At 60.8% G+C, this 12,635-nt stretch overlaps 1 protein-coding gene across 2 annotated transcripts; it reads left to right on the top strand.

The window, feature by feature from the left end:
• Positions 1-12,424, top strand: HNRNPL (heterogeneous nuclear ribonucleoprotein L). Of its 2 annotated transcripts, XM_002711459.5 has the most exons (14): positions 86-111; positions 1,665-2,162; positions 3,708-3,826; positions 4,279-4,516; positions 4,610-4,695; positions 5,227-5,323; positions 5,404-5,476; positions 8,747-8,818; positions 8,929-9,209; positions 10,155-10,276; positions 10,517-10,718; positions 11,301-11,358; positions 11,470-11,565; positions 12,056-12,424. In XM_002711459.5, exons 2-14 carry the CDS (start codon positions 1,905-1,907, stop codon positions 12,112-12,114), a joined length of 1,761 nt encoding a protein of 586 aa, XP_002711505.1. In that variant the 5' UTR covers positions 86-111; positions 1,665-1,904; the 3' UTR covers positions 12,115-12,424. The 2 variants fall into 2 exon arrangements, with proteins under 2 accessions (XP_069918341.1, XP_002711505.1); XM_070062240.1 differs by lacking the exon at positions 1,665-2,162 and having other exon boundaries at positions 1-111.
• Positions 12,425-12,635: the final 211 nt, after the last annotated feature.

The raw sequence follows: 12,635 nt of genomic DNA on the forward strand, positions 1-12,635 counted from the left end.
GCGGAAAAGAGGTCGTGGTCCCTTTAAGGCCTGCCCCTCCCTCCCCCAAAACTTCCCAGTGTCTGCTCTCTTTTCCATCCGGGACGGCCGGCCGGGCTCGCCGCCGAGCTGGTAGGGGCCGGGGGCGCGGGGTCGGGGCGCTGGCGTGGGGGGCGGGGGGCACAGGTGCCGGGGGCCGAGCGGGAAGGCTGGGGCGGGGCGGAGGCCGGGAGCGCGTGCGCGCGCGGGTGTGTGTGCGCGCGCGGGGCGGGGGGCGCGGTAACGCGGCCGCGCGGCCGCCCTCCCCAGGAGCGGGCTGCGGGACGAGCCGCCCCCGCCCCGCGCCGAGCCGGGACCGTCCCGTCGCGGCCGTCGGCGCGCGCCGGCGCGAGGGGCGTCGGGGCCGGCGCGGGGGCGGGGCGGGGAGGGGCCGCCGCCTCCCCTCCCCCACCGCATTCCGCGGACGCCCGGCGCGCGGGTCACGTGACTGCGACGTAGCGCCGCCCCCCGGCTGGGCCGCGGCCCCCGGGGGCGCTCCCTCCGCAGCGCCGCCGACGCCCCGCCGGGCCCGACTCCGCCTTTTCGGTGCCACTGACCCGATTCCAAACTTGAAGTTTCCACGAGGCCCCGAGCTTCGGCGAAGCTCACGTGGGTGGAAAGCGTCCTCGCACCTTTGGGGGCATCGCACCCATTTCCCACGAATACGGCCTGCGAGCAGTGTGGCCTCCGGCCCCGGGCAGGCACCTCCGTGACGTTAGTTCTGGGGTCCTGGGCCGCCGGGGGCCCGGCTTCCTTGGAGCCCACAGACCACGTGCCGGGCGCGGCGAACCTGGCGGCCCCCGTAGTCCCCGAGGCCCGACAGGCCGTCGCCAGGTGGCTCCCACCGCCCCCTGTCGCCCAGGTGGCCGGGGCTGTCACGGGAAGGCCTCGCTGATCGGAGGCCGGCCCAGGGTCTGGGGTGGCAGGTACGGGGCGCTCGGCCCTTAGTTGGGGCCCGCAGCGTCGGAGGGTCAGCACGGGCAGGCGGCCCGCCCCTTCTGCAAACTTGAGCCATTGCGGCTGAGTGTGGAGTGGGGCAGCGGGGCGTGGCCCGGCGACACCTGCCGGTTCCTGTACTGCATGAAGGGGTCAGGCTGCGGTAGGAACGTGGGCTAATGACGGAAACAAATGCCATAGGAACTGTCCTTCGACCTGGTCGCCTTCCGGCGCTACGCAGAGCGAGCGCTCTGGGCATTCCTGGATCCTGGCAGGGCTGTTCCGCCTTCGGAGGCGCCGGGGAGACCCTTCGCGCATGCGTTCTGGCGCTAGCCTTTCCTCGACTGCGCCTAAGAACGCCTACCGGGGGCTCCCCTTTTGCGCCCAATCAGAGACAGTCAATAGTTCTAGGCCGGCTCCTCTCCATTGACCAATCAGCTGGCGACACAGAAAATGGACATTTGCAAATAACCACTAGGGAGAGACCAAGGGGAAGGGCTTCTTCGTCTCCTTGTGGAGTGGCGCGGGAAGGTAGTCGTTGTGACTGGACGGCGCCAGACTTCCGGCCTGACAGATTAGGGGGTAAACCAATGAAACCGAGAAGGAGGCGGGATTTTCCGGGAGATTGGAGGCTCCGCTCCTATCACTTGCTTCTAGGGAGGCCGGGCCGTGCAGGATATTCCTCCTATCAAATTGGTTTTTATTTTAAGGTGGTGGGACGGGCGAAATGACTGACAGGAAGAGCTCGCCTATAAGAAGTATTTCAGACAAACGAAGGCGGGCTTTCCAGCAGAACGACATACGCACTACCCAATAGACGCGCAAGGCGTGGGGAGGCTTCCCCTCCTCCCGCAGCAGGACCAGTGGCTCCCCCTATCGGGTGGGGGCGGCGAGTGACGGGCGTGTCCCTCCCCCAATGAGAGGCGGGGGGAGGCGGGTTCTGAGCCGCCATGTCGCGGAGGCTGCTGCCCCGGGCGGAGAAGCGGCGTCGGCGGCTGGAGCAGAGGCAGCAGCCGGACGAGCAGCTGAGGCGGTCTGGAGCGATGGTGAAGATGGCGGCTGCGGGAGGCGGCGGCGGCGGCGGCCGCTACTACGGCGGCGGCAGCGAGGGCGGCCGGGCTCCTAAGCGGCTGAAGACAGACAACGCCGGCGACCAGCATGGAGGCGGTGGCGGTGGCGGATCCGGGGCGGCGGGCGGCGGCGGCGGGGTGAGGCCAGGGCCCTAGGCGCCTGGGAGTCCGGGAGGAACAATTTCCCACCTTGAGGGTATTTATTTTGGGGGGCCTCTCTGCGCACGCGCTCAGGCCCTCGCGCCGTGGACTGGGTGGGGGAGGGGCAGGCGTTGGGCAAACGGCGGGGTTTGCGCGAGGACAGGCCTCTGCGCGTGCGCGCAATCCTGAGCGGGGGTTGAGGGGGCGGAGGGAGCCGCTCGCCTTGCGGACGGCTCACTGCGCAGGCGCCGTGGGCTGGCTTGTGGGGGCCGGGCACGCGGCCGGGCCGGTTTTTTTTTCCTCCTTTTATCATGTTCGTCTCTGGCGCTTTGCGCAGGCGCACTTGTCCCGCCCGGCCTCGTGGGCGGCTGGGGGGGCACCGTGTGAGCGGGAACGTGTGGGCGGTGGTCGCTTCCTTGCCGGCGGGGGCCGTCGCGCCCCATCGCCGCTGTGCGCAGACACGGAGTGGGCTGAGGCTGGGTCTCCGGGATAGAATGTCTCCTGCTTTGGGGGCCTTGGAGAGGGGAGGGCGATGGGCAAGGCGCTCATCAGTGGCTCGGAGCCACCCTAGGTTAGCGCACGCAGAGGGCTTGCCCTGTGCTCAGGACGTGGAAAAGCAAACTCGGGCCTGGGCGCGGCGGGGGAGGTGCAGCTCCTCGGCCTCGCACCCCGGACCGACCGCCGCCCGGGGCTGCCCAGGGCCGGGCCGCTGTGATTTATGGGCGTGCTAGTGCTCCCCGGGGCTGGCGCCCCCGGCGGCCTGGCCGTGAGGTTTCCCGAGGAGGCAGACGCGCAGAGATGGGTAACCCAGCTGGGGTCGCGCGGCCGCCAGGTGGGCGGGCCCCCCGTGGGTCGCGTGGTTCGTTCCTGAAATATAATCCGGGCTGCCCCTCTGCGCTGCCGCTCTGACCCCGGAGGCTGGGCCCGCAGCCCAGGGGAGCCGGGGGACAGCGACGGGCCTGCCGATGTGCGAGGCCTTGTGTGTGGTTGAAGGACCCCACAGCTGTCTCAGCTCTCAGAGGAGTGAGTTGGGAGTTCTGTCTCTGAAAGGCGTGTTTGGCTTGTTTCCCCTTCCGTCTCACACCTTTTTGGGGGAGAATGATGAAAGACCAGGGACACCCAGCTGACCTGGCTGCTGGGCTTGTCCTGGCTCGCTGAGAGCAGGGCAGAGGGGCCGGGACACATGCGCAGGGTGTGTCCTGCTGACAGCTGCGGGAGCCCTCCTGCCGGGTGTCCCCCGCCTACGGCGCGTGGCCCACGGTTCCTTGATTGAGCGGAGCAGCAGGAAGAGGTCCCTGGGGGAACGTGCGATTCAGGGCCTCCTGGTCCCCCCGCTGCTCTGCCCGGCCCTCGGCAAGCGGCCACCGCTCAGGGCTGCTGCGGTGCGGGCCCAGGACCCTTGTGGATGGTGGCCGTGGAGTGTCGGCTCTGCCTCCTTCCCAGGCGCTGCCCTGCCCTCATCGCTGAGTCCAGCGTGGGAGCCAGGGGGTGGCCATCTTGCGTGGCAGGAAGTGCACTCTTAACTTCCACTTTCTTTCTCAGGAGAACTACGATGACCCGCACAAAACGCCTGCCTCCCCAGTTGTCCACATCAGGGGCCTGATTGACGGCGTGGTGGAAGCTGACCTTGTGGAGGCCTTGCAGGAGTTTGGGCCGATCAGGTACTAGGCTCAGAGGCCATGAGTTGGGTTCTGGTAATAGGCTTACGCCACCAGTCTCCTGATGCGAGTAGTGATTTTGCCGTTCTGGTTCAAGGCCCACTGTACTTAGGGTCAGGCTATAGCAAACCCTACATCCTTTCCCCTCCTCTCTTCCTCTTGTCTGCCTTGAAGTTGCTAGTCAGCGTTGTTTCGTTCAGCCAATACGTCCTGTTTGTATTCGCTGTGAACTGCGGATTCACTAGGGAACAAAACTGTCCTGGCTCCCTCCTCCCAGAAAGCTGCCTGCCCAGCGCGCCGAGCACGGTGGTGGGGCAGGCTCGGTTCTGTCCGTGCTGTGGGGCGTTCAGGTCGGGGGACCGTGACAGGGTTTCACAGGAGTCCATCCGTGAGCTGATGAGGGCGTAGCCTCTGTCGCCATTCCCGAGAGGGCTGACCGTGTGTTTTCTCCCCAGCTATGTGGTGGTGATGCCTAAGAAGAGACAAGCTCTAGTGGAGTTTGAAGATGTGTTGGGAGCTTGCAACGCAGTGAACTACGCAGCCGACAACCAAATCTACATCGCCGGGCACCCGGCTTTTGTCAATTACTCTACCAGCCAGAAGATCTCGCGTCCTGGGGACTCGGATGACTCCCGGAGTGTCAACAGCGTGCTGCTCTTCACCATCCTGAACCCCATCTACTCCATCACCACGGTGCGCACACCGAGCGTTCTGCAGACCCCGCCTTTCTCCAAGCCAGGCTCTCCTGCCAGTGCCCCATCATCTTGCCTGTCCTTGCTTTTCTAGGATGTTCTTTACACAATCTGCAATCCTTGTGGCCCTGTGCAGAGAATTGTCATTTTCCGGAAGAATGGAGTCCAGGCCATGGTGGAATATCCTTCACTGAGAAACCAGTGTGTTTGGGCTCTCACAGGGCTCTGTTGGGGACTGCTCCTCCAGCCAGCACGTGTGTCAGCCCAGGTCTGATGGCAGGGGTTCGGTTAGGAAGCAAGGAGCCCCGCATGTGTCCATGGGAGGGGGAGGGAGCAGCCTATGGAGTGGGTCACGTGATGGGGAGGAGCTTGTTAAAGACACCGGAAGCAGTGATCTGGGCGTCCTAGCCACAGGTGTGGAGTTCCGGGCTGGTGGGTGTTTCTGGAATGTCAGCCTTATTACAGGGCAGCCTAAGAGCTTTGAAATAAGAAGGTGACTTGGCTTTGTTGACACTGTGGACTGGTGGGCTGGGGTGGGGGTACAGTTCTCAGAGACCTCTCCAGGGTGTCTGGCTCTCACCTGAGGCGGTGGCTGGGGGCGGTGAGCTGACCCGGGAGTCCACACGCATAGTGCTTGGGGGCTGCCTTGCCCGCGTCTCTTTCCTGGACAATTTGAAGACCTTCCCAGAGCAGTTCCTTAACTTGACCCACGTTTGACTCCGTGCAGAGTGCCCAGCGGGCAAAGGCCTCGCTCAACGGGGCTGACATCTATTCTGGTTGTTGCACTCTGAAGATCGAGTATGCGAAGGTAGGTCTGGGCGGTGGCCGTCCCTCGTCAGCTTCCGGGCGGCATGGGCACGGCTTACCTCCACTTTCCTCTCCTTGCAGCCGACCCGCTTGAATGTGTTCAAGAATGATCAGGATACTTGGGATTACACAAACCCTAACCTCAGTGGACAAGGTAATCCTGCCGGCCGCTTTCTTCTAAACACACCCACCTTGCCTTCGCCTGGCTAGCGCACCTCCTAGAGCTGGGCTGAGGGTTGTGTAATGCCATTGGGCTCCCTGTGCACAAGGGAGGGCCTCGGGATCAGCTCTTGGGAAAGACTGCAGTGGGAGAGGGAGGTGAGAGGCCTCTGTTGGACCTAGTTGCTTGGGGCCCTCGGATGCTGCTCGGGGGTGCAGAGTTAAGGCAGAGGCTTGGGTGGGGTGGGGAGCAGGGCCTCGCCGGGGACAAGGCGTGGCCATGGGCCTAGACACCAGTAGCAGCTCCCAGATGGATCCTGCTGCTTCCCTTCTAGAGCCCAGTCAAGTCACTGATCGCCATTGTCGCGGGGCCAGGAGTGGTCCTCCTGCTCTCCACTATTGAGGGTCTGACTGGGGGCCGGGTGAGACATCGGGAGGTGATGAGGGTTCCTGGGCTCTTGGAGCAGGGCCTTTGAGGAAACTGACCTTGTGGGGGTCAGACACTGGATTGGACCAGGGTGGATACGCCTCACCTCATTTTCTAGAGGGGACTCAACATCGCTGCAGGGGCCCAAATGGACAATCCCCTTCCTAGGGTCCGTCGAGAATGGTTTGCTTTTGGTAGGAGGGAGAGGTGGAGGATTGCCTTTGAAAAACAGCGACACTCCCTCAGCAAGACCGTCCAGCTCTGTGTCTTGGTCTGATACGTCGGACTAGGCCCCAGGCGGAGGGGGGAGGCTGGTTGCTGACATCGCACAGACTCTGGAAGGCCAGAGTCCCCCAGTCCTAGGCAGACCTGTCTTGCTCGCCCTCGCAGCCGGGAGGCAGGGAGCAGGGTGGGCTAGGCTCTTGCCCAGGACTCAAAATGGGCCCTGTGGGCCTGGCTGCTCCCTCCAGAGGTCAGAGGCAAATTGTTGACCAAGTGAATGTACCAGAGCGGGCAATGGCATTACATGACTGCTAACAGAAACATGGCAACCAACCATTTCTTCTCCAAGGAACATACTAGAAGATGTGCAGACCGGCAGGGGCTAGTGGCAGGGGCTGGCTGTGCATTGGTTTTGATGCCTCTCAGCTTTGGCTGCCCCAAGGCTGGGGCCCAAAAAACGAGGGCTGATGAGGTAACCTGGAGGAAGGGCGGTGCTTCGCCACCCCCTCGGGAACCATACTTCAGCGGCTCTGCCTCTGCACATTGCTCACCAACACACAGGGTAGAAACCACTAGCTCTTCCTGGAGAGAACAGAACACGCAGCCTCCACGTCCCCAGAAACAGCCGCAGACTTGAGCTCACTACATCGAGAACACCACACCGCGCTCCAAGGAACAGCTCCAAGCACAGAGACAGAGGCAGACAGAGACAAAGAGAGAAAGAGACGCAACATGGCAGCAGACACTGCTTTTTTATTAAACATTAAAAAAAAAAGACAAAATCCAAGCAAACTTGAACCCGAGAATGTACACAGAAGTAGGAAACACAGAGAACAGCTCTCCCAGCCAGCAGCGGTGCCCTTTCGGAGAACGCTTGATAGACTGAAGTAGATTCCATGGGCCTCCAAGACGATAGGATCCTGTCTCCATTGCTCGCCATACGGGTTTTGTTTTTAAGTCCTTTGGTTTGGGGAGGGCCTTCTTTTTATTTTGTTTTGATATTTTTATTTTTTCTGCAGTCATCGGCTGCCAACATAACCTGCACCAACTGGAGATCAGAAACAAATCAAAAAAAAAAAGTAAACCACAACCAAAAAAAAAAAATCAAAAAACCAAAACAGACCTAAAAACCAGACAAACAGCTCAGAGGCACATGGTTCCCTGCTGCTGGGAAACCAGGTGGCTCCCAAGACCAAAAGCGCGGGCATAGTGGGGCCACTGGCACACTTCATACCCAGGAGACACGCACATGGAGCGCTACACTGCCAGAAGCACCGCACTGAGCACACAGTGTGAGGAGCTGACAACACGGAGGGACACTACCCACCACACACCTTCATGTCCACTTTCTGACATCTTCTGAGGACAGAGCATCCGGGAGCCATTTTGATTAAATCAGAACAATTGACTTTTAAAGCGATTCTTTTAAAAAAAAAATTTGTAGCGGATGTGTACCGTGACTTGTATTTATGACTGTGAAACCATGTGATGCAGGGTCGCAGTGTATGTTTGATGGGACGCCATCTTTCAGAACTGTGCTAACTCACTGTTGAAGCGTCCACTGGTAAGAGAAAATACAGATTTGTTTTTTGTGACAAATGGACATTGTACTCTGTACTTCTGCTGTAAGTAGCCCTTTTCCATCTTTGTAATGACTGACCGTTGAAAACAAAACCCAGGCTGGGTGGCAGGAAAGGGTTTGAGCCCTGGGTTTCGGAGTCAGCCACCTGGGTTCAAATCCCGGCTCAGCCACTAACGTGCTTTGTGACCTCGGGCCAAAGTGTCTCCTAATTGCTCAGAGTTAACCGTCCAGTTTTCTCACCTGTGAACGGGGCTGCAGCGTTAGTCCCTACCTCGTAGGGGTGTTGTAAGGAACTCGTGAAGCGGTGGTGTCGGTGGAGCGCTCAGCCTGGCATCCGCCACTTAAGCGCTAAGTTAACGGTAGTGATTCTGACCTGCAGCTGGGGTCGGAGGTGGGTCTGCGCCATTGTTGGGTCTGAGAATGTTGATGCCTTGTATACAGTTGTTCACTTGAACTGATCCTGCTGTTGCCTGCCTGTCAGCTCTGCGGTCCGTCTCCTCGGGCTGGACGGGAGCGGGTGGGAGCTGGACTGGGACCAGATGGAGAAAGAAGTGGCCTAGAGAGTGGGCCCAGAACTCCGAGAAGCTGGGGGCGTTAGGGCCAGGTTTTATCTTTGTGGGGGTCCACCTTCTCTTACCCTCTTTGTCCTGCACGGAGAGTTGCTTTGGGAAGTTGCTGTTGGCCCCATTGTGTCAGCTCCCTGACAGCTGCAGGTCCCCCGGAGGGCCAGAGAGCTGGGCTTCCCCGCCAGAGCCCCGGAGGGGCAGGGCCAGCGCAGAGGCTGGCCGCATCCTCCCCAGGGCTAGGAAGCCAGGCCCCTTGGGCTGGGCCAGGGTGCGCAAGTGGGGCTCGGCTTGGAGGCTTGGGCTTCAGGCCCGCCCCTTCCTCGGGGAAGGAGGCCCCCACATCCCTTCTGAGGAAGCGGGGCCTGCAGCGAGGCTCGCAGGAGCCGAGGGACGTGAGGTTAGCTTCTGCAGGCAGCGGGGAGACACCCCCTGCCTGACTTGCACTCTGACTGTTTTCTCTGTCTGCAGGTGACCCTGGCAGCAACCCCAACAAACGCCAGAGGCAGCCCCCTCTCCTGGGAGATCACCCCGCAGAATATGGTGAGGGCAGGGGTTCCCCTCCGTGGACTCCCGTGGCTCATGTGCTCTTGCCCGCCGCCCGCAGCGCCAATTCTCACCCGTCCTCCCTCTCTTTCCTTCCCACCCCCCAGGAGGGCCCCACGGTGGGTACCACAGCCATTACCATGATGAGGGCTACGGGCCCCCCCCACCTCACTACGAAGGGAGAAGGATGGGCCCACCAGTGGGGGGTCACCGCCGGGGCCCAAGCCGCTACGGCCCCCAGTATGGGCACCCCCCACCCCCTCCCCCACCACCCGAGTACGGCCCTCACGCCGACAGCCCTGTGCTCATGGTCTATGGCTTGGATCAGTCTAAGATGAACTGTGATCGCGTCTTCAATGTCTTCTGCTTGTATGGCAATGTGGAGAAGGTGAGCTGCCGCGCGTGCGCCATGCTCCTCGTAGACTGGTGGGCCTGAGGGAGGCTCTGGCCTGTAGCTGGTGGTCAGCTGGGGGGCGAGCCGGCGGGCCTTGCTCCAAGCAGGTGGCCCGGAGCTGGGCGAGTCTACTGCCTCAGCAGACTTCCAGGGGCTGGCCTGTGCGCCTCGCTGTGGGTGCTGGCTTGGTTGGTTTTTCTAAGGTAACCGGGATCCTGTGGAAGTGCTGCTGTTAGTGTGCAGGCGTGAGGGTTTCTGAGATGCACGGGAGCACACCAGGCAGGATCAGTCCTGGCCATCGTGTAAGGATTTCCGAGAAGCCCAAATGGTACCTCACCGGGCCTTGTGTGTGGGGGCAGCTGGCTTCGGGCTCACTGGGAGCTTCCAGGGCCGAGCTCGCTTGCCATTAATGGTCCCAACAGGCAGTACGTGTACTTCTGCCGTGTTCTAGGCCTTGTTCAAGGGGCTTCAGTGGCAGTAATTTAATCTCACAGTGAAAATTTCTTTAATGAAATTGATTGAGGGAGTAAAGAACATATTTCCGAAGTTTCTGCAGGTTCGAGAACGTTTACATGGAAGCAGGGCTTGGGGCTCAGAGCTCTGGCACGCCATGTGTAGTGCTTAAGTAGAGGACTACATCCAAGAGGCATCTTGGAATGGGGCGGAGGTAGATGTCCACCAGCACAGCGGTGCAGACAGCTGGCTCCGCATGGGTTTTGTGGGACCTCACGCAGGGTCCCACTCACAGGCCATGCCCTGCAGCAAAGCAGTGTCCCCTAGGCCCTGCCACTGCTTGGGTTGAGCACTGGCTGTGGGCTGGCCATGTTTCTCTGCTGATCCCCGTCCCCATTGGAAAGTGAGGAAGTGGAGTCTAGAACCAGGGCAGGAGGAAGGGCTCTGGCAGTGGGGAGAGTAGCTGACTGCGCTATTCTCGGCAAGGTGAAATTCATGAAGAGCAAACCAGGGGCCGCCATGGTGGAGATGGCTGATGGCTATGCTGTGGACCGCGCCATTACTCACCTCAACAACAACTTCATGTTCGGGCAGAAGATGAACGTCTGGTGGGTGCTTGGCCTCCTCGGGTGAGGGAGGGTTTGGGGGGGGCCAGGGAGAGAAGGAAGGGGGTACAGGGCTTTGCCTCCGGCGGTGGTGGGGTATTCTGGGTGTGTTCCTCCGAAGCCGTGGGAGAAAGTGGGGGAGCCCCGCCTTGGCTGTGGAGCAAATGCCCCTTGGGCGCACGGTGTTGTCAGACAGGTGCAGGGCCAGCGTGGGTCTGACAGGGCTCCCCTCTCTCGCCTCAGTGTCTCCAAGCAGCCGGCCATCATGCCCCGTCAGTCGTACGGGCTAGAAGACGGGTCCTGCAGTTACAAAGACTTCAGCGAGTCCAGGAACAATCGCTTCTCCACCCCCGAACAGGCGGCCAAGAACCGCATCCAGCACCCCAGCAATGTGCTGCACTTCTTCAACGCCCCCCTGGAGGTGACCGAGGAGAACTTCTTCGAGGTGGGTGCCGCGGAGCTCCTCCGCCCCACAGCACGAGGGGCCGCTCCTGTGCCGCAGAGAATGCCTCTGCAGGGCCCGGGCTGGGTGCTGGGGGCACAGATCCCAGAGCCCTGCTCGTGCAGGCAGGGTGGGGAGCGCCGGGCTCCTCTATCGGTGGCGAGCCGGCCCAGCTGGGACAGGCTCTTCAGGTGCAGCTCGGAAGCCTCAGGGCCCAGATGGCATCAGCAGGGAGGGCCCTGGGAAGTGCCGCGGCAACTGGGGCAGCTGGCGAGGGCCAGGGAACACCCAGGGAGCAGAGTTGCACTTCGGACCTCGCCCTGGCCTCGGATGGGCCCTTCAGTTGAGCAAACATTTACCTAGCACCCATACACACCCAAATAGCTGCTGAAGATGGGAAGTTAGAACAGTAAACACAGTCTCCCGGGACTCAGTGACGCCGTAATTAAGAGAAGTGTTTGTAACTGTCTGTGTCAGGGGACACTTGAGTGTGGCCTACAAGGCGCTGATCTCTCCAGGAAGTTTCAGGAGGGCCTCGGCTGCTTGGCCGCTCCCGTGGGTTTCTGAATTCGCTGTCTCTTGCAGATCTGTGACGAGCTGGGAGTGAAGCGGCCAACTTCTGTGAAAGTATTCTCAGGCAAAAGTGAGTGGCTGCCCCTGCCCGCCTTCCCCGACACCTTGCCTGGCAGCTGGCAGCTGCCTGCATCCTGCTTGGTCTGCCAACACCCCTGGCTTTTCCTTTGCTTCCAATCAGGTGAACGCAGCTCCTCTGGGCTGTTGGAGTGGGAATCCAAGAGCGATGCTCTGGAGACGCTGGGCTTCCTGAACCATTACCAGATGAAAAACCCAAGTGAGTGTGTGTCCTGCAGTCCTCCTGGGGGCCAGAGCCTGCTTGCCTTGTCCTCGAAATAGGACCCCACAGCGCATGTCTGTGGCTGACACAGGCAGGCGGGACCTGGTCATCGGAGACCCGCCTGCTGCTGTTCCCCAGAAGGCCAGCCTGGCTGCTTGCCGCCCTGGGACTGGCACAGGCTTGCCCTCCAGGGAGCCGGTGCTCTCTAGAACCCCAGAATAGGGCCTCCACTAGCCAGCAGGTAAAGCGGGCCCCCCCACAATGGGGGCAGGCCTGTTGCTGGGGGCCTGCAAAGGAGATAGAAAGGGTTTTCTGTGGGAACGAAGGAGGAGAAGAGGAAGGGCCTTATGGATTCGGGCCGGGTTTGAAGTCTTGTTGGCCATGACTGGTTGGACCCTTGGAATTGAACTGACAGTGGGAGCTGGGTGCAGATCGAGGGGAACTGGCGGGGGGAGCCTCTCAGTGCCGTCTTGCCCTTGCTTTGCAGATGGTCCCTACCCATACACTCTGAAGTTGTGTTTCTCCACCGCGCAGCATGCCTCCTAATTCGGTGCCCAGGAAGAAGCCCGTCTGAGCAGGAAAACGTTTCTTTCCTTTTTATGCCTGTTTTGGTTTTGTTTTTGTTTTCCTTTGGCAGAAGTTCTCGTATTCCTTTTTTTTTTTTTTTAATGCTAGGTTAGTAGAGGCTTAACCATAACGGAAACGCTGGAGGGGGAGGGAGGGGGAACTGATGTCTCCCAAGATTAACCTTCACTTTTTAAAAATTATTGTACATGTGATTTTTTTTTCCTGTTCATACATTTGTGCTGCCCATGTACTCTTGGCACATTTCAATAAAAATTGTTTGGAAAATAAAGACCAAACTTGCTGGGGTGTCAGGACATGGTGCCTCCCTCCCTCCCACTCAGTCTTCTGCAGAGGTGCAGGCAGGCCAGGGTGCAGACTCAGGATTGACGCTGGAGTGGAGCCGTTTGGCGAGAAGTCTGGCAGGCCCGGTGGCGTTGTTAGTGGGCCCTGCCCAAGCCAGGGCCTAGCTCCAGAGTGGCGTGAGGGAAATGGCAGGCTGG

Source organism: Oryctolagus cuniculus, chromosome 18, assembly GCF_964237555.1.
Source record: "Oryctolagus cuniculus chromosome 18, mOryCun1.1, whole genome shotgun sequence".
NCBI classification, from domain to species: Eukaryota; Metazoa; Chordata; class Mammalia; order Lagomorpha; family Leporidae; genus Oryctolagus; species Oryctolagus cuniculus.

Excerpts from the sequence above, each read along its gene's own strand:
- HNRNPL (XM_002711459.5), top strand. The coding sequence starts at position 1,905 with ATGTCGCGGAGGCTGCTGCCCCGGGCGGAGAAGCGGCGTCGGCGGCTG. Across the intron at positions 5,477-8,746 it reads CCCTAACCTCAGTGGACAAG|GTGACCCTGGCAGCAACCCC; the intron begins GTAATCCTGCCG and ends CTCTGTCTGCAG. Across the intron at positions 11,359-11,469 it reads GAAAGTATTCTCAGGCAAAA|GTGAACGCAGCTCCTCTGGG; the intron begins GTGAGTGGCTGC and ends GCTTCCAATCAG.